Below are 25,091 nucleotides of genomic sequence, written 5' to 3'. Positions count from 1 at the left end.
GAAATGGAAGGATGTTTTCCTTCACGCACGCTCTTTAGGCATGCAAGTCCGTAAACAATAGTCAGTCTATTCGTCCATCATTTTGTGTCTTGATGTTTCCTAAATCACACACTGATGCCATAAAATAACGGGTTAAATGGGTTTTGTAGTGTTGGGAGTGGGGGTGGGTGGGGTGTAGGTGTTTGGCAGAGTTGGTCATTGCAGGTGAGGGCTTAGGTGCTTTCAAAAAACCTTTTCTTCTTCACTCTGTGTTGATGGAATATAATGGGTTATTTTCTTCACTCTCTGTTGATAGTATATATAAAGGGTTATTTCTTCACTGCGTGTGGATAGTGTATAATGGTTTTCTTCTTCTTCCCTCTGTGGTGTGCGTGTGTGTGTGTGTGTGTGTGTGTGTTCGCGTACGTTGTGTAGATCGCATATTTGGTTGTTTTTCTTCTTCTTCCTCCCGAGTGTGGATAGTATATTTGCGGTTTGTATGCGTTAGCGACGTTATGTTGATAGTGTATTTGGGGTTTGTATGCGTTCGCGTACGTTTGTGTGGATAGTTTATTTGGGGTTTGTATTATCTCCCTTCTGTGTTCATAGTATATTTGGGGTTTGTTTTTTCCTCTTCCCTCTCTGTGTGTGTGTGTGTGTGTGTGTGTGTGTGTGTTCGCGTACGTTGTGTAGATCGTATATTTGGTTGTTTTTTCTTCTTCCTCCCGAGTGTGGATAGCATATTTGGAGTTTGTATGCGTTAGCGACGTTGTGTGGATAGTATATTTTGGGTTTGTATGCGTTCGCGTACGTTTGTGTGGATAATTTATTTGGGGTTTGTATTATCTCCTTCTGTGTTGATAGTATATTTGGGGTTTGTATGCGTTCGCGTACGTTTGTGTGGATAGTTTATTTGGGGTTTGTATTATCTCCTTCTGTGTTGATAGTATATTTGGGGTTTGTATGCGTTCGCGTACGTTTGTCTGGATAGTTTATTTGGGGTTTGTATTATCTCCTTCTGTGTTGATAGTATATTTGGGGTTTGTATGCGTTCGCGTACGTTTGTGTGGATAGTTTATTTGGGGTTTGTATTATCTCCCTTCTGTGTTGATAGTATATTTGGGGTTTGTATGCGTTCGCGTTCGTTTGTGTGGATAGTTTATTTGGGGTTTGTATTATCTCCCTTCTGTGTTCATAGTATATTTGGGGTTTGTTTTTTCCTCTTCCCTCTGTGTGTGTGTGTGTGTGTGTGTGTGTGTATGTGTGTGTGTTCGCGTACGTTGTGTACATCGTATATTTGGTTGTTTTTTTTTTTCTTCCTCCCGAGTGTGGATAGTATATTTGGGGTTTGTTTTTTCCTCTTCCCTCTGTGTGTGTGTGTGTGTGTGAGTCTGCGCGCGTATGTTGTGTGTGTGTGTGTGTGTGTGTGTGTGTGTGTGTGTGTGTGTGTGTGTGTGTGTGTGTGTGTGTGTTCGCGTACGTTGTGTAGATCGTATATTTGGTTGTTTTTTTTCTTCCTCCCGAGTGTGGATAGTATATTTGGGGTTTGTTTTTTCCTCTTCCCTCTGTGTGTGTGTGTGTGTGTGTGTGTGTGAGTCTGCGCGCGTATGTTGTGTGTGTGTGTGTGTGTTCGCGTACGTTGTTTAGATCGTATATTTGGTTGTATTTTTTCTTCCTCCCGAGTGTGGATAGTATATTTTGGGGTTTGTTTTTTCCTCTTCCCTCTCTGTGTGTGTGTGTGTGTGTGTGTGTGTGTGTGAGTCTGCGCGCGTATGTTGTGTGTGTGTGTGTGTGTGTATTGGTCTCTGTTTGTCCCTATAAAAACTCACTTTATCCCTATCAGATACACTCTACCTACCTACCTGCAGTAGCGTGTATTCAGGTCAGCCACTTGCAACACTGTTGACATTTATCCCCTAGTGTTCAGTACAGTGACGTCACTGACGCTGGAAATTTTGAGACTATAAATATCGAGTTGGGGATTTTCACATTTTGTAGCTATACATATATACTAGAATTCATAAACAGGAACGTCACTCAAGCTGAGGCTATAAAAAGATAGTGGGATTTTCCAAAGGAAAAACCCACAAGTTGGAGCTATAAATAGATAGTGGGATTTCATAGGAATTTCAGCTGATTATAGATACATAGGCATTTATTCACGATCGTCACAGAAGTTGATATTGTAAGTAGTTAGTAATTTTATCCATTTTAGTCTAAACCATTGTAACTTAATTTTCGGGGATATGTTTATTTTCCTTTAAATTCTGGAACAATTTCGTCATTTTAGCGTTACTTTTAGTCACATCCATTTTGTCGTTGAGCATTTCCTTGATTATAGCTATTTATAGCATCATTACAATTATGCAAATTTTTGAACACCCCAGCAAGATTTCAGGTCTTGGTAATGCTTTATATATAAATCTCTCGCTTGTACTAGTGTATGTATGTTTCTGTCTCTGTTGTGTTTGACCCTCTACCATCATTGTCCCTAGACAATCCCACCATGTTCAATTCCCCTTGACGCTATACAGACCCACCATGTTCAATTTCCATATGTTCAATTCCCCTTGTCCCTAGACAGACCCAAACTCTATTCCCATGTTAATTTCCCCTTGTCGCTAGACAGACCCACACTATAATTCCATGTGAAATTCCCCTTGTCGCTAGAGTGACCCACGATTTCTCTCCATGTTAAATTTCCATTGTCCCTAATCTGACCCAGGGGTCTTTTTAATGCTAAGTCCCATTGTCCCTAATGTGCCCCACTTAACTACTCACGGACATTGAGAGGACAACTTAGTTCCGGCTTAATTGTGTGTGCAATTATTATTATTAAAGGCTGTAAATTGTAGCAATTTCACATTAGCTTTAGTTAGATTTTGCCTAAGTGACGTGGGCCTGTTTTAGAAATATTAAGAGCGTAAAATAACATAGGATCTATAAATAGATGCTTACGTATGTGTTGACAATTACTACTAATACTTTTGATAATAAGACTTGTTGTGGACTTTGACGGAAACAGAGAAGAGAAGAAAATGCAGTTACAAGTGCAGGAAGAGAGAGAGAGAGAGAGAGAGAGAGAGAGATTCAAATGAAGATAGAGTTATTCAAACGAAACTGTCAATACAAAAAGAAGAAAGATAGATGTAAAGGCTATCAAACTAAATGAATTTCATCTGGCAAGCATAATACACCCCGCTCATGGAAGTTCAGTTTTGATGTTAACATAAATAGTAGATTGGTACTTACAGAGTGTACTTATTGGCAAACCGCGTGAGGTTTATACTTTATTGTCAGAAGAAGTAAGTGTTGATTATGGTTTGGTTAAAGAATGCATCTTGAAGGGTTATGAGCTAGAATTTGAGGCATCTCGACAGAGGTTTGGGATTGATGAAAAGAAAATAGCAAACCTATATCGAGTTTGCTAGTGAAAAGAACAACTATTTGACATGTATGTACATCTAAAGAGATTGACAAAGATTATAACAAACTTAGAAAACTCAAATTCGTCGAAGAGTTAAAGAAGTGCGTCGATAGTGACGTCAAATTCACTTTGATGAAAACAAGATAGATACTTTAGAAGACGGTGTTCGTATAACTGATGAATATTCCTTGGCTCACAAAGTTTCATTTGTCAGAAAGTTTCTTCTCAGCAGATGAATAGTAAGCCACCAACTCAGTCTCAAGCAAGTGCTTACAAATTTCAATCTAGCACAGCTAATAAGAATCAAACGTCCTAAAAGACTCACCAGAAATCTTTATCTCTTCCGACGTACACCTATTACAAGAAAATAGGGTGCGCTATTTCTGATTGCTTCAAGTTGATAAGCAGAGTAGGTGCTTGCAAAACTGGTCGATATATCCCTTCCGGTCACTCCACTGTCACGTAGTATCTCCAGCAGACTGGCAATAGTTTGTCTCCTCTTTCTCATCACTTAACATTCGTCTCATGTTTAAGATGACATAAATTGCATGTTGGTTCGGACTGGCAATATAAATTTCCCCGCAATGCCACCTCTTTCTGATAAAATTGTCCACTTTCCTTGAACTGACCTCAGTTCTATTTTGTTTTCAATGACTACGTCGTCATATTCACTTCCTCCCCAGTGTTGGATTCTACGTCTTTATTTTTATCATTCGATAATACCGAAAGAGAGTGAGATGTGGTGAACCCTACCAAAAGTGTTCCGTAAGTTTATCCTCCTATTAAAATGAACACAATTTACACTTTTCATTTCTTGTAATTAAGCCTTCTCGCTATTTTTTAATGACTGATTGTACTTCTACAAACTTTCATTACATTAAAGGCTTGATTATAATATCGCAGATAAACAGGTTAATTTTGTCATATTCTAATTTTTACAATGTAAATTTTCCTAAATATAAATTTAGTTGAAGGAATAAGGAAAAATAGTGGATAAAAATGCGATAATGGGATTTGTATCGGTTTCGCACGGACAGCCATGTAAACATATGAAGTGTACTTAATGGTTGTGCCACAGAACCTAAATTGTTGCAAATAATCATTTTTATTTTACACAACTCTTCTGCCCACCTTGCACTATTTCGCGGAAATAAAGTCTTCGATTGGCTCCTCCTCCCAGTGTGACAGAAGGTATAAGTGATAACAAATGTATGAAATACTTATTAGATTTAATAATTTGTAATTTACTAAGTACATATAAGAGATTTTTCTCAAAATATCGTGTATATTCAGGTATTTTACGTTTGGATTCATTAGTCGATCAGAAAAGAATAATCAAATTGATCAGTTACGATAAATACATGAAAAATTATATTATATACATTTCTTAAGTTGTGAGTTTTTAAATATTATTTTAATATTAACTTATATTAATAATATTGTCCTTTCCAGAATGCAGGAAAAACGTGGAAAGAGATCTCTTGAATCCAGTACCGGTCACTCTTCAAATCTCTTTCGTGCAATCATAAAGTACGAATATTTTGACGTTATAATTTCGTTGGGAGTTTCCCAACATTTTTCGCTCAGTCTCATCTAGCCCCAATGCTTGCATGAACTGACTCATATATAAAATAGTGAATATATCGTTTTCTTGTTATTCGTGTCTCTTTTACAAAAAACAAAAACAAAAACAGTATAATTCGCGTCTGACATTTTTCTGATAAAGCCACAAATTAAACAGCAAACGTTTTGGAAACATTCACAAGTATACAATCTATTTCCTTTAGATAAAGGATATTAACGAAATGAATGTTTCAGGTATCCCGGTTTTGTTTCGTTTAAAAGGATGCAGGCAATTAATGTTTTTTCGGAATTAATTTGATCTTCACATTACAATGAGTTCTTTCAATATCATTATCATTACCATCACCGTCATCATCATCATCATCATCATCAGTCCCCGTAGTCTGGTAGACCGTTGGGGCACCGCACAAGACCGAACAACCAGCTTCCTTCATTCCTCTCGATCTTCCATCTTTCTCAGTGAGTCTCTCAATGTCAAGCCTATCCACTCTCGAATGTTATCTTCCCACCTCTTTCTTTGCCTGCCTCTCTTTGTTCTTCCTTGTACAATACCTTGCAGGATTGTCTTGGCAAGTGCTGATGATAGTGAGACATATCCATACCACTGCAGTTTACGTTTTTTCACTGTGATCAGGAGGTCTTCGTGAGGCCCAATGGCTTTTTGATCCTTTGCCGTATTTCTTCATTGGTGACACGCTCTTTGTATGTGACGCCGAGGATCTTTCAATATATATGTGATCAGTTTTGGCTTTTCACTTAAATAGTGATACTGAGTATTTTTTTTACAGAAATCCTGGATATATAACATGCAGCGTCCAGATGACGACTCCAATCTATCTTCTGTCCGACAGCTCTGTCGGATGATCAAGGAGTCACCACGCATGGACCGCCCCTCCCAATCTGCCGAAGCATGTGCTCATGTGTGGTTCATCATTACATAATTGATCATTTCATCGGAACTACTGTTCAAGATTATTATCATAATAGCCAAGTTTGTATGTGAATCAGTATCCGACAAGACGAATCTTACAGAACTGTAAGAACTAAAACATTTTCTCATCCCTTAATGTATTCAACAGCTAAAAGAGCTAAATTCTTCTGTACAGTTATATAATGACTAACTTAAAAACAGACTAAAGTGTATCTGATAAAATGATGTTATATGAAATTGGTCTGACTGTCTGTAGCATTTAGAATAAAACTTGATTATCCAATGTATCAAACAATTCTCATATAAAATAATGCAATTGTGGTTTTTTTTTTTTTTTCATGTACCTCTACAACTGAAGATTTTGCTTCCGTAAAATGGACAGTTTCCTGATAAAACTTCTGCTGTGATGAGACATTACAATATAAGTCTAGTCTATAAGTACACTGGCTATATTGCAGTCCATGGTCAAGGAGCGTAAGTTTATTGGTTTTCTCACTGCAAACATTTGCTCATGCAGCATGGACTGAACTAAAAGTAGTGTTTTGAAAAAGTAACAAGTGAATAAAACCATCTCGGGCAACGCTGTACGCGGAACGAAACCGGCATACACTTCAGTTCAGACATAATGGAGACACATTGATTACACACAGTTCTGTGAGAATTGTTTTGAACTAATGATATCCAAAATGTAAGCGTATCACCATGAACCAATGAACCAACACGATTATAGATAAAACTGACAAAATATTTGTGTTCTTATGTACATTAATTGGCGGAGTAGACATTGGATTTGGTTACGTGAATGCCTTTGTTTGTGTATATATATATATATATATATATATATATATATATATATATATATATATATATATATATATATATATATATATATATATATATATATATATATATATATATATATGTATGTATGTATATGTGTGTGTGTGTGTGTGTGATATCAATTGAAAGGAATTATATCTCCAATTTCCCCATCAGATCTAAGATGTTTATAAAGCCATGGTTGTAATTTTTTGATACATTTATTCTTGGTTCGAACACACTTCTCACGCTCTTTGCATAGGTAGATCATTTAGTCACCCAATAGATATACCTTCGTCTGTCCGTCTATGTCGACCAAACTTCATTTTTCTTCCTGTCATTTATCCGTACGTGTCTGTACATATGCCTGTCTATCAATCCATCTTATTACCTATCAATACGTCCCTCCATTCTACAAGTCTTATGTCCGTCCGTCCGTTAATTTTTTTATCTATCACCTGATCTCTCATTCCTTCCATTTACTTATAAATGGTTGATACCATTCAGAAGAAAGGCGACGGTGAATTATTTGCCATTGCTTCTGAAAATGATGTCGGTTTTAATATACATGTCAATACATATGATAAGAAAGTCAAGGAAGTGAATAGACCTCGGACAAAAGGATAATTGACAAGGATGTGTAAGGATGTCACCTAGACAGCTCTTACTTTCCATTTATGTCGTAGCCACTACGTTTAATCTCCCCCTCCGAATGTTGCATCCTTGTTTTTGACCTACGTATCCATGATAACATTTCTTGTTCGCCTTGCCTTTCTAACCCATTGCCTACATCAGTTGCTACGTCTTTATGTTCTTAAACTATGTAACAGAAAGAAGCAAAACCAACACGTTCAGTAAAATCAACAGATTGTGAATTAAATCGAAAATAATCCTATTGGGTATGTCAAACGCGTTCCGAATGAATACAAGTATTGAATGTGCTGATGTACCAATAGTCTTCAATAGGTTGGTGCACCAAACGTATTGATGCAATACAATGATAATAACCAAAATGTCTTTCAATGAAATCACAATAATCTTGTTGTAGAGAGAAATCCAATAGCAATTTGTAATTCCGCTAAAAAAGGTAATCATATGATTCCTCTCACTTTATATCTGAACACATGCAGAAGCGGTTCCACAGAATGAGGGGACACTTTGTCAGATCGATCCTTTCAAAAGAATTTCTAAAGGATTATAAAAATATCATTTGATCTCAAAATCAATCCATCAGTTGGATACTCAAACGATATTGACTTTTGGAAATCATGAACTTATTCGTTCACTATCTTCCTGAGACACAGAGAGAGAGAGAGAGAGAGAGAGAGAGAGAGAGAGAGAGAGAGAGATGGGTAGGGGTACAACCTGCCACTGCCAGTTTTAAATGACTTAATTAACTCGCATATGTTTTTAGGTGCGGTTCACTAAAACGTAAATAGTAACTTTTAGTTAGGGGAATTCATCAAATTTCTTTCTACAAAAAACTTTTGTTGGGATAGATGTTTTAAAGTCATTGCTTTCTAGCTGCTCATCACCATTAAGACATTAAATTCTCATGCACAATGTGTTCACTGATAATTGGAAGCATGCAATTAAGTTTTCCAAATATAGTTATACTGGTCATTGAGTTTAAACTGTCTACGTCATGCATATTAATAAAATGTGCATATATAGTCAGCACGAAAAGCATGAATAACAAAGAAGTTTTGTTAAATGCACACACTCATAAAGTGACTCAAAAACAACTCAGCTACATATACATCTAACCTTCTGCCTATCTACCTACTTACATACCTGCCGATGCAGTGTCTCTGTCTTTATATATATATATATATATATATATATATATATATATATATATATATATATATATATATATATATATATATATATCACATATGACATATTTATAAGTATACGCAAGTGAGCAAGTGTGTATATTGTACTACGTATCCCTAGCAAGATTTGTAAGTGCACATGTAGCAAAATTTGGCTAGGTGAGACCGAACATGCAGATAATATTTCACAAATCGAGTGCAGGTTGAAAACTGACTGATCTGTAGGGCAACGCTTGAGACACAAATCGAGTGCAGGTTGAAAATTGGCTGATCTGTAGGGCAACGCTTGAGACACAAATCGAGTGCAAGTTGAAAATTGACTGATCCGTAGGGCAATGCTTGAGACACAAATCGAGTGCAAGTTGAAAATTGACTGATCTGTATGGGCAATGCTTGAGACACAAATTGAGTGCAAGTTGAAAATTGGCAATGTTTGAGACACATTTCATAAATCGAGTGCAAGTTGAAAATTGACAGATATGTAGGGCAATGCTTGAGACACATTTCACAGATCGAGTGCAAGTTGAAAAGTGACTGATCTGTAGAGCAATGCTTCAGACAGATTGCTTAGATGCAATTACTATTCTATTAAACACCCTGTAAATACCTATCAATATTGATAACAGATTATATTCAACTCTTAATTTATAATCGATTTGTTATTGATAATTTATAATTGATTTGTTATTGTCGTACAATTCATCATCATCATCATCATCATCATCATCATTGGGTGATCGGGTTCATTGGTTTTTGCCTGCTTGGTCGAATTAAAATGGAAATCGAGGAAATTTTCTCTTCCAATGCCATTAAATTTATTATTATTATTATTATTATTATTAGTAGTAGTAGTAGTAGTAGTAATAGTAGTATCCATTATACAGATGCTGCTTAACTTGAAACGTTGTTAAATTGCAAGATATGTTCCGACTAAAGCTAGTTCATTGAGGAACATTTATACCTAGGAACCCCTTGTACCTGTAATTAAAACATAATAAGATCTGTGTGAGTTCTCAGCACAGAAGTGTTCTTAAGACATTGTCGATAATCATTCAAGGATTATATTATTGACAAAAGTAAATAAAGACTTGCACACGAATGTATTTAATACCATTTTGCCCTCAAGTTACCTGTAATTGATATAGAATGATAATATAGTTGTCGATTTCTGGAAAAGGATGTGCGTGTGCTTTACGATACTTAATGTTTAGACTCAAGCCTATAACTTGCCTCCAACAATGTAATTGTACACGTTCATATTTTGTAGTATGCTTTTGCATTATAAACGATAGCAAAAAATCTCAATGATCCGACGAGAAGTACTTAGATTTTGCATGCATTATTATCCCATGCCTCCAGCTACCAGTAGTGATTATTAATTAAGGGTATTTTGACTTCATGTGAACAAATACACCAGATTCATGATGCGTTAAAACTGAATGTAACATTTAAAAGACATACTATTGATTTTCTCGAACTTCATGCCTTTTGTCTGAAATGAATATTGGTGTCAGATATTTCGCTGCTAACTTTATAAAAGAACAATAAAATATTTGGGAAATATTTAATTCGTTTACTGATTTATCAAGTTATATATACACACACACACACACACACACTCACCCCCATATATATATATATATATATATATATATATATATATATATATATATATATATATATATATATATATATATATATATATATATATATATATATATATATATATATATATATATTACTTTTCTTTTCTTTGCCAGAGACACTTGTTGCTGGGATGGATTGAACTCTATTCATAATTTTATTTTTAAAGATATTATGTTCAACATCCATGCATAACAAAGACATATAACATTTAGACAGTATGAAAGCGTTCGAATTAGGAAGTAAGTATGCATTGGATATATAAATTTTACCTCCTTATGTCTACAACATACAGTAGAGAGAAAAATGACAGACAGGCAAAGGAAGATACGGAACTAGATGCCACGGTATTTGCATTTGTATATTGTTAATCTTGTAAATTAGTGGACAAATATTAATACAAATTTGTTAACTTGATCCGCTCCCTGAATGTGTAAAAGATTATGTATTAGATATATCTATCTATCTATATGGTTGTTACAAACATTCGATCCTGAGGCGTGTGTGTGTGTGTGTGTGTGTGTGTGTGTGTGTGTGTGTGTGTGTGTGTGTGTGTGACCACCCCAATGTTGAGTTCGTAAAGCATTTTACAACAGCATAGTACTTACATCAACAGTGTTTGTCACAACACTATCAGCTTCGTATAATGCTAAGCTCACAATTGTTTATATAAACGCTGAAGGTCAAGTTTATAATATGCAATTTCATATTGAAATAAATGTTATTATATGTTCATTTTCGTCTCCATTAGCTTTATATTGTCAAAATTGTGCAGTACGGTATGATATTGAACACGTTCATATTACACGCACATACAAGATACGTGTGCCCAAGTGTATTAAGAACTACTTTATAAACAAATCATGTACACTCATGAGGTAGCAGCTTTAGGTTTGAGTTGATTAACTTTGTTTCTGAATGATCTAAAGCAGCTGTTTCGTGGACTGCCACATACCAGCTGCTTTACAATATTCCGCGTTAACTTGTTTAATACAATGATTCGGATTTAGGCTATCGATAGAAGCCATACATGTCATAACATTAACACTGCTGGGGTTCCTACCAAGAGCATGCAAGTGACAAGGCATAAACGTGTCTTCTTTAGCTCGCAATAAGAATGGCAAAAAATATAATTACAGTTTTACATCCTGAATTTCCTCAAAATGTACCATCTTAGTTCTGCAAATCCGAATTACATCAGCCATGTCATGGGTTCTAAAGTTTGATTACGCATTTCGAAATTGTACTGTAATTTCGACTATATTCCAAGTACAATAACATCCTCCTTACTGCACTCAAAATGAAATGAACCTTATATTCCATAGCGTCTTTTTGGTCTTTTTGGTATTTACAATTGAAGGGTTCATATTTTTCACGCACGATTCCAAACATTCAATGGCAGAAAATCAATCAGATAATTCATGTAGAATTGACACAGATAAATCCAGTTCATATTCACAAAATTTAGTGAAATTGAAAAAAAAATACCAAATTCCTTTGATTAAAGACCAAATAAAAAAGTTGCTGCAATGCGCATTAATTCACAATATGACTTTAAATTTCAATTTTAAGTAGGCCAAAATGACAATTTCTTTCGAAAGTGATCACGAGCGCGCGACTACATTCAAATTTCGCTTTGCGGAGTTATGTGCACATTAATATTGTTGTTGTGTAATGATGAATCTACCCTTGTTAATTAGTTTTGTAATACAGCATAAATTCAGTGTAGTGTATTGTTGTTTATATAATTAAGCCTTAGGTAGAAGAAAATGAGTATAAAATGAATTGCTAACTGCATTTGCATGGGAAAATATGAACTCGTTTTTTTCGGATGGATATGCTGCATTCCCAAGGTCGTGCAGTATCCATCCGAAAAACTCGTTAATATTTTTCCATACAAATGCAGTAACCTATAAATATTATTCCTATACACAATACAGCTGAATTTGTTAGACTGATTGTAACACATCAATACATAGTAGCGAAATCGCTCAATGTAAAATTTATTTTAATGTTTAATTTTCTCCCATTATTAATGGATGTAAATGTCTTTAAAGGCTTTAGTTTTAAGGTCTTGTTTTTAGCAGTGGCAAAGGCGTGCGGCATCCCTGACAGTGACTACGAGTAACAAAATCACAAATATGTCACCACACACACACACACACACACACACACACACACACACACAAACACACACACACAAACAGAGAGAGAGATAGAGACAGATCAAACAAAATAACCTGGTCATTGTAGGATTATAACGAAAACCAACGTTGGTAACAAAAATACAATGTTTATTTATTAATGATTCAGTGGAAAAGATTCGTGCACATACAAGATCCAAATGTTGGACAATAATATGCACGAACCTGATAATGTAATGTAATGTAAGAAAAGACCATTACACAGTACCGAGATTTACATTTTTACGATTCAAAGTGATTTCACGCAATGAAATCAAACGATTCAAGTAGACGTCGACAGTTTTTACACAAATAATAATAAATGATATGGTTCAATGAGATATGATATGCTTTACTTAAATAGTAAAATGTTCCGTTTCAATAAAACAGTGAAATGTATGAAATATGATTTGCGAATTTTCATTCAAATCATGAAATGCGAAATATCTCCTAAGCCCTAACGCTTTGTCGGGAGGTTGAGGAGCCACCACCAATGGTCTGCCCCTCGTTATGGACTGTAAACTTGAGCTGAATCTTATATACAAATTTTATTATCGGTACAACGATACAAAGCGACAAGCAGGATCAGAAGCGAACCCGTGTATGACAATACTCTTATAGTACTAAACGTCCCATAATAAATGCAACGTTATTGCAAATATAAATCGTTATGTTAAATCACATACAAGTAAATTAGGAAAAAGGCTATAACATTGCAGTATACAAAGCAAGCCAGAGTTACCAAAAGTACAAAATAAAATTGGTAGTATAATAATTATATTCTATAATACAAATAGGAAACTAATATATATTTACATACCTCTACATCTGGAGATCGCGTGTCGTTAAAGTAGACTGCTCACTGACAAGACTTCTCGTAATATGACCTTTTGCTCTACGGAGAGGTAACTTATACCCCGATTTTGTAGCCCTACATCGATCTGTGCTCTTGATGAATATCGTTTTTCCCAACGCATGCATTCGCTGGTGCAACATGGTATAAACCGAACTCACTGTTTCGACATAATATGGATATACATAAATCACCATCGGGCAACACTGTACACACTAAAAACGAAATCTGAGTACATGTATTTAACATAAATAAAACGATAGGTTTATATAATTCCGTGACAAAACACACGCACACACACACAGACCCGGTTGCACCCTATCGTCTTTAAGCAGAAATAATACCGTATATCATTCACTATCTCCAGTAGGTAAAGGCATTCTTGTCGTCAGCTTCATTGATGTCCTTTGTAAGAATCTTTCAGGTGCCCTATTACATTGTATCGACCTATCTCTCATACAAAAGAGTAGCTCACACAAAAGTTTTTCTTAGACGTGCGAGATTTTGCAAAGGATATATTCGTGAACACACATAAGAAATAACGTAAGGCTTTCTTCCGCTTGAAACGTACGAAAATATTATGCGTAAAAATACGTTGCTTCTTGAAACCGGTCCCAGGTCTGTAGACAGCTCCATGTCTGGTCCAACAACTACACGAAGCATAATGCATAATACTTCAATGACAATTAATTCTTATTGCAATGGAATGCGAATATAACGAGAACGAACTCAAGACTACCACCGACACCATGTTCTAAAAGCCTGTTCTGTCAGGTATTATTAACCATTCAGTGCATGCTCCATTTTAGTGAGACGAAAATCTGGCGGAAGGCATAAATCCAATTAAAAGTCGTACCCTACATCCAGTTAAAACAGAGGTGGGCAAACTTTCCAGTGCAAGTGCCGCATACACAAATTTACACCTTGTCGCGGCCGCATAGTTCATTAAGTAAAATAATTAATATTTGAAATAGCAAAAACAAAAGGTTTTTCTAAATAACATCTAATTAATTTTCAGTTGTTAATATGTTGTTAATATTTGAAAACTTAAACTTAAACTTCAAAAGAAGTACATTTATTTGATAAACAGAGTAACATAAACAGAGTCAGTGCGAATGATGACTTGTTCCTAGGCCGCATGAAAGCCCTTGGCGGGCCGCATGCGGCCCGCGCACCGTAGATTACCCACCCCTGAGTTAAAAGGAACACCATACATCCAATTTAAAGGAGTCCCATGCATCCAATTAAAAGTCATACCATACATCCAATTAAAAGGCACCACATGCATCCAATTAAACGGCATTCCATAGATCCAATAAAAAGATGCATCAGAGTATCTTGTTCCTGACCCATCTTAATGTAGGAAGTGCTGAACAGTCAAAACATTTGATTCTTTGAATTTGTTTTTGCTACATATAAATAATGAAGTACCACGAGATCCATCAAAAGAAATGTTTGGTTGATTGCAAGTGCCGGATTCCATTTGGCGTTTTCATTAAATGCCATACATTTCATTTGAATTTGCGTTTAAAGGATATGAATAATACAGGAGGATAGTTCTCGTAAGGTCCATTTAAGTTATTACTTCTTGATCAACTTCCTTCTAAAATGACACTAAATATACTAGATATTGTTGTCTACTATACAAAGCTAACCATCAGTAAACCTGTGGAAATTCCACAGATCGTGCCATTCACATTGCACAGTTTGGTTGACTGTTCCTAAATTTTATATCATTTTTATTTTTAGCAGGGCATTGTCTCTACTTATTACGTTTTTCTAAGGTACCATTTTTTTGTCGTTTAACGTTCGTGTTTTGGGTGTATTTCTTTTTCCTTCTGGATGTTTCGAAAATACAAATTCTAATATTGCGCATGTATAAACTTGTTATTTTTTTTAATGCTGTGTTTGTTATACATCTCTCACGTTCCAGAAGTTATCTTTCGAACACTCAGTGCGTTCGCGTGCGTTAATTAACGTTATCTAAGTACTGTGCTTCCGTCGCCGCTGAAGGCGAGGTGTGTCACCTCGTCTCTGTAAAAGAGATGTAGACTTCATTCTTTGCTCAACTATTGTCATCTGTATTTTTTTTATTAATGACTATCATCGTATGCCTCTATTACCTTTGGTAAATAGTCAGTTCAGTTTCTGGTTTTTATTTGAATGAAAAATGTGTACATATTTAGCCTTTAGGGTTATGACAGGCGTATGAACATTTTTGCTTTGCCTGCCTATTTTGAAAGCGTTCCGGCGTTAACGTTCCAGCAAGTCCTTAATTTCTTTATCCTTAACTTCTTTTCCTCATCTAATTGTATTTTGACTGCATCCGAATTATACTAAACCTTCATTTATTTATTGACCATACATCCAAATAGGTTGCCAATTTGCACGTGGGATTAGAGTGTTCTCAAATATAAACATAGGATCTAGATTCTTTAGAAATTAAGAAGTGGCATATCAATGCAATGGCATCTTTAAAAGAAATGGGGATCATTTAAAATTTGCAGCAGTTATCGCACTTTCATGTACGTAGCCAGTACAGTTACTGCGCATAATGCCAGTGTTTTGATTAGAACCGACATTAATTTACAAATAATACACTACTCAAAGTAGTTTGCAATAAGTACATAAGCACCCATACACATACAATTACAATGATTGACAGGCAATCATAAATATATATATATATATATATATATATATATATATATATATATATATATATATATATATATGTTTTAAAAGAAAGAGATCGATAAATAGACAGACATGCATACATGTATTATCATATGTTTCATCCTTGTAAACAGTCTTGATTGCACTTCACAAATTCAGAAAATATCGATGTTAAGTAACGAACCAACAAAGCAAGACTCGTAAATTAAATATGTTTATTAGCGTACGTATTTCACCTGTGACACCATAATTCAAAATAAACCGGATATCAATAAAATATCATGTAAAACAATTTATCACAAAAGGCACACAACGACTAGGCATTTGATACAAAACCCCTATACGGGATTTGCTCTTTTTTATGCGTTCTGATATCTCTCTCTTTCTCTCTCTTTCTCTCTCTCTCTCTCTCTCTCTCTCTCTCTCTCAACAAGAGATCAATTTGCCCAAACTGCTTGAAAAAGAAAACGCAGGTTTGTGCAAGTCATAGACCATGTATGCGAAATAGTATGCTACCAAACGTATGTCGAAGACAAAAGTAAATGCAGCATAATACAAACGTACATACACAAGTTTAGTATTGTCCATCTGAACGCCAGCGATATGCTGGCTGCACAAACAAGCCCTTTTCTACATCCAATGTTATTTGTTAGAAAAGCATCATAAGGGCGAATCTCTACGAGCTGGTGAACAAGTCAACGAATTTGTGGTAGGAAAATTACCGTTACAAAATACTTAAATGGAACTATGCATTTCGCATATCTAAATCTATATGTATGGGCAAGTAATGTGAGGGATGAGTAGATTTTCTCTTCATTCATCCCTCCCTTCATAAGATGTTTTTCCAGTAATTGTCCTGACGCCTAAATTTAGTCAATGAAGCTTTCACACCGGAGAGACTTGATTATGTCTGTCAAATACCCTAACTCCAGAATTCTCTTTTTTCCTTCTTGCGTTTGGAAACCATGTAGACTCTCGTGTTGACCAAACGTTTCCAGCACTATTACTTCTTGCTTGTTTAGCTGAAGATGTTCTTCCGACGTTAACATATCTAAAGGTAGTGCTATCTTGTGGAATGCTACCATCTGTGCAGCTCTGCGAAATCCCATTATCATCATGGAAAATTCCTATATTGCCACCGGATGAACTACCTTCTGAGATCGGTATGGAGATCCCTGTGGACGCATTTGATGTACCAGATATGGACCCGGCCTCCGAACCAATACCTGATGAGCCGGTGGATACATTCGAAGGCGAGCCTATTAATAAAGTATCGGTGAGTGTACCGGTAGATGGAATTATTTTTGTCCCCGCCCTCGATCTTGGAATTACGAGTCCATATGGGGTAACTTTTGGCGTGGTCGTCTCCTAAAATTACACAAATGAGTAAAAGTATAAATTTCAAGGACATGTATAATCCATTTGATTCCTATACAAAAACTTAATTAATTTAAAAGGTATGAGTAGAATGTAATTGATTTTTTTGTGATCTGTGTTTGCATTAACTGATGGTACCTTCTGTCTACATTGGTCAGATCCACGTTTGAGCATATCAAATTCTTTTCAATGATCCATATGCGATAATCTAACAGAGGAGGAAAAATTTCCTCAAACATGAAACAAAGGTTTATTTATCTAAGAGAAATGAAATGCAAAACGGACGTGTTTCCTTGGCACCAAATCAATGAAGAAAGTTTCAAAACAATCTCGTAGATCTACGGTATAATGCAGTAAAGCTAATATCTTAAAAAGGCCAATTTTCCTTCATCAGAATTGTTTACGGTAAAAAGTATAAACTTCATATCTTGTATCAATGATAATGTGTCTTTTATCAGAATATACAAAACTCAATCCTGCAAACCGAGAGTTTCTGGCTGTAATATCTTTTGGTTTGGTATGTTTTTTCTCGAACATCAACACAAGGAGGTAATTTAGCTATAACGCAGTTGGAGCAAACTGACTTGCCCAAAAATACACTACGGTATCCGACCAGACTGATTATTTGGTACAATTTGAATCCGTACCTTATCGGGCCCCAAGAACTAAAGTACCAAGTCACCGCATATCTTTGTAATAGGAAAACTCTGAGATCTGAGAGTCTGAGAGTCCGAGTGTCTGAGAGTCTGAGAGTCTCAATAAGTGAGAATGTGATCATCTTATCATCAATACAGAGGACCAGATTTTACCGTGCATTGATTATGATCTTTATCATTGCCCTCGTCAGAAGAATAATCGCCGTCATTATTCTCTTCATCTGTAGGTGGCAAGTCGTCATCGCTGTAATACTCGACGTCTGAGTCCCAGTCATTGTGAACATGGTCGTCAAAGCTTCTTGTAACCTTGTTTGATTTCTTGCCAGACTGTTGACCATCAAGATCTTCTAGGTGTAGGTTCTCTCGTTTTGGTCTTTCCACTGTTCCCTTGTGATCTGATAAAAGAATATACTTTTCTGTGATAATAACAACAACATCAGTTTTAGAATAAAGTTTCTGAACTTATAAAATTGAACAAAATACATAAATTAGACTCCAAATCTAATGTAATTTTTGTAATTTTAGATTTAGGACATTTTAATCACATGTTAAAGGGCTATTCTCAGTCAAATACTTGAACGTTTTATGATGTAGAAGCCAGAATTCAGTATGGTTCTCAGTAACAGATTGTATTTTTGTATGACATTAAACAAATCAAACATATTTCCATATTTACTCATGTCATCCGTAGCCGTAAAAAAAACTTCGGGAGAGTGGAATAGAAAGTTCATGGTTTCCTTCCAATATAGCGCAAAATTATATCATATAAAAAGGTGTGTCCAAATATAATAATTAATAGTATCATATTAAATATACTTTTATGCCAGTTTGAAGTTCTTTTGTAATCTAACTGGATAATTTTCTGTGAATCGTCACCTCAGAGCAAAACTAAGTCAGCGCTAAGGATTGGTGAACATTAAAAGACTCAATTTGAAGCAAACATGTGATAAATATGAAATACTTTATTTCACAGTGCAATTGATAAATTGAAAGATATTATTTAACATTGCAATTAATAACACAGCATGAGATGCATTGCTGGGTATATTCATTCATACAGCTGCGTAAGTCTTGAATATATAACCCATTTTGTTTGGATGGATGATTCTTTTATTCTAGACATGAAAACATCAATAAAGCACATTGTGGTTTGGTGGAAATGTTAATGTTCGTCAGAGCTTTGTTTTGCTTTGTTTCATCGTTTCGTTGCTTGTACAGACAATACGCATCTTTGTGTAATTTAAATAATGTTTGTTTGTTTGCTTCCGAATCGACTCTCTCGAGATATTCATACACATGCTAAGCAGTATCACAACACTAACCATTTTCATCCTTTCTTTGATCCCACCGAGCATCTATGCTAAAAAATGCTGCTGCAGTTAAAGGTGCTTTCCAATTGACAATCCAGACGACAATGGCGATAATAATGCTTAGGATTCCTGTAAAAAAAATGAATGCTTGATAGTTTCTTATACTTCTCAGTTATCTTGAAAATCTAGCTGATTTAAAATAAGAGTGACGCGAATACAGTTGGTATTTTCAGTCAGCCGTACTGTTGATTGATTAATTGATTGGTCGATCTATGTAGTGATTGAATTAATTTATTTCACACTTGATGTACATATATTTGCTTGACGTTTAGTGTGGATCAAATAGATACATTAAATTTAAAATAGTATCTATCCATGTCATACTTAAATATAAACCTTACTAATCCAAATGAAAGTTCTACACAGAATACAAAAACGAAGCAACGAACATCTTCTTCCTGTAAGAGGGAATACCTTGTCAATCATGCTGTGGCAAAGGGTTTTTTCCATACAAGGTATATGTCGACAACTCAAGCGCATTATCATCGATAGCTTGTAGCACCAAGAACAAAAATATATGTGGATCCCAGATGGCAATAATAAAATTTGGTATCTTTATAATATACATTTCTTTTGTATTCTTTCCGAATCATTACATGGTAACTCGTCATGTATGGATAATAATGATAAGAATAATATGAACTAGACAAATAAGTTTAAACGGTAGCCAAAATAGTTCAGATCCGGGTTGAAACACTCGCTACATGGTCCGGACAACGTTGCGATACCACATACTGCGAATGATTTGAGTGAAGGTTACGTGGAATATAATACCTGAAGCCATACATATCCAGAAGGAGCCTCCATAGGAAAACCTCAGGATGTCTTTATCTGTGAATGGAATCATGAGCTCAAAAGGATTTCGAACGTTTGACCAGACAAGTGTGGCTCCTATCATGCACGCTCCACACAGTCCCAGAACATATGCAGCGTAGCGTAGAGTCAAGAAGAACAGTATGTTGGCCAGAAGCCACAGAGCGAAAGCTAGCCTGCAATGAGTAATATAGATCCTGTTACATACAATGAGAAGTAAACATATATAGAAAGTGGCCATAGAACGGTACCTACTTCCGGGTTTATAATAAACAAAATGTTAAAAAGCAAATAATACGTAGACAAAGGCGAGGTAATGATGTTAACCTTTATGTTTCTTTTAAATAATAATTAAAACACTTTCGAAGGAAACTATATATACATATGTGTGTGTGTGTGTGTGTGTGTGTGTGTGTGTGTGTGTGTGCATATAATTTGATCATTGTACCGACGGTTGTATATATGTGTACTGGATGTAGGCCTTAAAGATTTGCAAACGTTTTCATAATTTGTCTTGATGGAAAGGTATTAATATATTGTGCTATCTTACCACAACAGAATTTCCGAATAAAACCCAGCAGTTCTGTAAAATCGTCCCCAACGAACACCCTCTTCATCGAAGACAAAGTATTCAGCGATCCAGAGGATAGGCTGAGGAAGACCGCGGAATTGTGCGGCACGGTATTCCTGATTGATGCGGCTAGCTTTAATGAAAACAATAAATACATAAATAATAATAACAATAATAACACATTCAATAAGAATAATATGAGTAGTAGAAGTAGTTATAGTGGTAGTAGTAACGTGATTTATAAAATCACGAGACTGACCAATGATGAATAATTATCATAATTATCAATGTCGGTCAAAGAAATTAAAATGGAAAAATTGTATTAATTGGTAACCTATGTGGATGAGATTGTACAGACTTAAGTCTCTAAATAACATATTTTCGCTCCATACTAAAGTAAGAATTTTAATTGCTAATTGAATCATTAATATCGAAAACCTTGAAAGAATCAGCAGGTGAAGACGGTGTCTGATTATTCTACTCCAAGACTGATAATTTTACTGTGTCATGTAATGACCTTTAGGAACATGTGTCTTACCGTACGGTCCATATCCAAAACGACCCTGTGCCCCTTCCCATGAGAAGTGCTCATTGTAGTTGATGGTCTCATTTAATTGATGTTCGGGTTTTCCTATAAGTTAAAAATGGGTTTGTGTTAATTTTTTCTTGAATGTTGCAGATCCCTTACGTAATGAAATCTAGTAAACATGATTTTTCTCGCATCAGCACGTTTGCGGGATTAGACAAAATGCAGCATATTCGCGACACAGTTATGCAAGTTCTCTTGTGTTGGTTCTCATTCAATATACTTTAGCCGCCGTTAAATTAAATCACCTTTCCTCAAACATTGTCTCGTCGCTAAATTCGAACTAAAGTAATTGTCGCGAGAATATTTGGCTTGCAATATTTCAACAGTATTATTTAATTCTCGTGTCTCTACCTTTTCCGAGAGACTTCCCCGTTCGAAGTGATCGAAAGTTAGACAGAAGTAAAAGTTTCAATTCAATACTTAATAATAGCTGATAAGGTTTTGGTGCAGACTAGGTATGAAGAGTAGGCATCCGTGAAGAAATTTGGTGATATTACAATAAGAAATAAAAGCGTAGGAACCTTCGTGTTTGGCTCAACACTTATCTTCGTGTAAATCAAAGAACCACAACACTGCAAGAAAGTTGACTTCGGTTGTAACGATACATATAAGCATCGGACCGCGAATTATTTTACAGGCAGAGAACCACTTTATTGGTGGATAAATACAAAACAGAGTATTCAATATTTTAGAGATGCAAAAATTGAAAATTGGCTTGTAAATGGTTTTAATTGTGTCAATTTAACATTTCGTAAACTTTAATCTATGCAACATAGTTGCCAGCAAAATATTGACTTTTTTATATCCTGAATGTAAGTTCCTAATGACAAATTAGCAATATGGACTCTTCAACCGCGCTTTTGCTATCAGGGGCATACCAGGCATCTTCTAATTAGCAGCATGAGGTGCAAGATATGCTGTGAAACATCTGTTTTTCAATGCTTAAAGTTTCTCTTACTCTAATGAATATAAGCATGTTTAGTTTATATCCCAATCTAATGAGGAGATTAATTTTAGTTTTTTATATATATTAATATCAAGTCTTTTGGGAAATCAATAATCGTCATATCCCTGTAATATCTAGTAAATCTACTTCCTGGACGCGGACGTTATCAGTAGCACAGTGGGTAGCGTAACGAAATGCTGAGGAAACTTTGATAGTTTCACCAGCTAACATTATACAATATTTCTTAAACATTTGTCGTTACAGCGAGATCAGAAAAAAAAAAAAAAATGCTTACTAATATTCTGCGCTTAGGTCGTATTAGAGTGTTTCTAGTGATGACTGTTGGTAGAAAACGTAAAATTTGTACCTTTCAGCGTGATGTTTATTCCTCTCAATCCAATGAAAACACCTACATCTGCCTGTATTCCATCGCTAATACCAGCCTTGTATTTTGTATGAGTTGATATATCAGCCGTATCCCAAGTGAAGCCAAAGTTGGTCACTGAAAATAAAGACTAAATTCAGTAGGCAAAGAAAATATTTATTTAAGAAAAGAGGAACTCTTTTCGCACCTACTAAAATTTATAAGAAAGGCCTGTATTAGTGTGTCACTTCTTGCTTCAAGAGAAACCCATACCATTTAAAAGACGACAGGTTTATGTATAGTTTCAGTGCAAGCCGTACAAAATTCCAATATTGAAATGGCGATTTTCGTGCGACGATGATTAGAAAAACATTAAAATATTAACACGTAAAAACAAAATTACACTGTGGAGTAGGAGCTATCTAATCATTTCATTATAACATGATACTGTTTGAAATATTTATATATATATAAAATCTGGAATAAATCGAGATCTCAGACAAGACAAACCGCATAAATGACGAAGAAATAAACCCACATGATAAGAAGACTTCAAATATTCGATGTAAAAAAGCCTGTTGACTCAGCTCATCACCAGAAATAAGCAGTGAAATAACATTCACAATGACACAATACGTCTAACCTTTTCTTTTCAAACACAGAATGGTGATCCAGAAATTTGCTTCCATTAAAATAGGACCAATACATGCATAGTATTGTCGTACGTGATAACAATTTATCGATAACGTTTAAAGGAACAATGGTTTCTTCAGCAGAGTGTAATGATGTATTGTATTATCTGCTAATGACCGTCGCTACAAATGAATACAAAAGTTTGTATGATTTAAATAAAGTCCGGGAGTAAATATTGGTATCTGGCGTTACTCTTAGAAACAATATCTCACCACGTCTGTGAATCTGTCTTAACGTGATAAGGTTTCTCAATGAAATTCACATCCGGATTATAAGCCAATCCCGATACACGTATTTGGAATTTAATTGATAAGAATATGCACATAATATAGTCATCACGAATGCGTACATAATACAGTCATCACGAATGCGTACATAATACAGTCATCACGAATGCGTACATAATACAGTCATCACGAATGCGTACATAATATAGTCATCACGAATGCGTACATAATACAGTCAACACGAATGCGTACATAATACAGTCATCACGAATGCGTACATAATATAGTCATCACGAATGCGTTCATAATATAGTCATCACGAATGCGTACATAATACAGTCAACACGAATATTTGTACTGAATACTTACGTAGTATCACTGCTCCGATAAACAAAGTTGTTAGAACTCTGACGATGGTAAATACACTCTGAAAAGGTATATATATATATATATATATATATATATATATATATATATATATATATATATATATATATATATAGATAGATAGATAGATAGATAGATAGATAGATAGATAGAGAGAGAGAGAGAGAGAGAGAGAGAGAGAGGACACTTTATAAAAGTTGTGCGTTACATGAAAACGGAGGAATAACCTTGGGTGAAACCTGCAAAATAAGTTGAACGATATGTATACATTTTAAACATATCTAATCAAAATGGGGAATCCATATTAGCAGCAAAAAATATTATTGTTGACATTTATTATCATGGTGAAAAACAGTGGAAAACATTTTCCACAACCTTTAAAGAACAGTCTATTTCATAGTAGTTACTTTCAATAACCATTCTCTCTCTCTCTCTCTCTCTCTCTCTCTCTCTCTCTCTCTCTCTCTCTCTCTCTCTCTCTTAACTCGCTCTCTCTCTCGCTCTCCACGCTGAATAATTGCATACTTAAATGGATAAAATACGATGGATGCATGACAAAGTAACAGTTGTTTGAATGTACTTCAAATAATAATGGAGTAGGGTTAACTTACCTCTTTTCCTCTTATGCCAGGTATGATAACAATAAAAGATACTGCAAGAATGCAAAACGCAAAGATGAGCCCAGATCCCAAGATGTCCGCCTGCCAGGCGGTCCTTATTTCAGGGTACACGGTGGGGCCACCATTCGTGCGGAATGCTGAATATAGATCCGGGGATGAAGACATTCTTGTTGGAAAAATGAATAACAAAATATGTTGCAAGTAAGGCCACTGTTGCTACAAAATATCTGAAAAGATCGAAAAAATCAAAGTAAACTTGTTAGAAAATTTGACATCTGAATTTCCTGTATAAACTGATAAATTCATAGGTGTGTGTACATAAATTTCAAGAAGGTTCTAAGTGTACAATTTACAATGAGAGACTAGAAAAAGTAAAAGACTATGCAAAGATTACAGAACTTCTAATCAACAAATAATATGTATGTTTCAAAAGGACCTATACCTGTAGTTGCTCTCTTGCCTATTTCGCTTAATGGTTACTTATCTTGTAATTGCGCTGCTTATATGCACAACTTTCAAACGAGCAAGCATTTTTATTGGTGAG

The 25,091-nt window shown here is 35.2% G+C and overlaps 1 protein-coding gene across 1 annotated transcript; it reads right to left on the bottom strand.

Moving 5' to 3' along the window:
• Positions 1 to 16,135: 16,135 nt before the first annotated feature.
• Positions 16,136 to 25,079, bottom strand: LOC149803673 (dual oxidase maturation factor 1-like). Its single transcript, XM_089953449.1, has 10 exons — positions 24,990 to 25,079; positions 24,539 to 24,774; positions 23,910 to 23,967; positions 22,624 to 22,758; positions 21,260 to 21,352; positions 20,701 to 20,854; positions 20,112 to 20,326; positions 19,290 to 19,406; positions 18,121 to 18,362; positions 16,136 to 17,302 (listed from the first exon to the last, which is right to left on the bottom strand). The coding sequence occupies exons 2-10, from the start codon at positions 24,710 to 24,712 to the stop codon at positions 16,820 to 16,822; spliced, it is 1,671 nt and encodes a 556-aa protein (XP_089809575.1). The 5' UTR covers positions 24,713 to 24,774; positions 24,990 to 25,079; the 3' UTR covers positions 16,136 to 16,819.
• Positions 25,080 to 25,091: the final 12 nt, after the last annotated feature.

The sequence above is a fragment of the Sinohyriopsis cumingii genome, chromosome 3 (assembly GCF_028554795.1).
Source record: "Sinohyriopsis cumingii isolate HCF-2022 chromosome 3, ASM2855479v2, whole genome shotgun sequence".
NCBI lineage: Eukaryota > Metazoa > Mollusca > Bivalvia > Unionida > Unionidae > Sinohyriopsis > Sinohyriopsis cumingii.
Note: the sequence above shows the minus strand (reverse complement) of the source record. Positions and strands in the feature narration are given on the sequence as shown.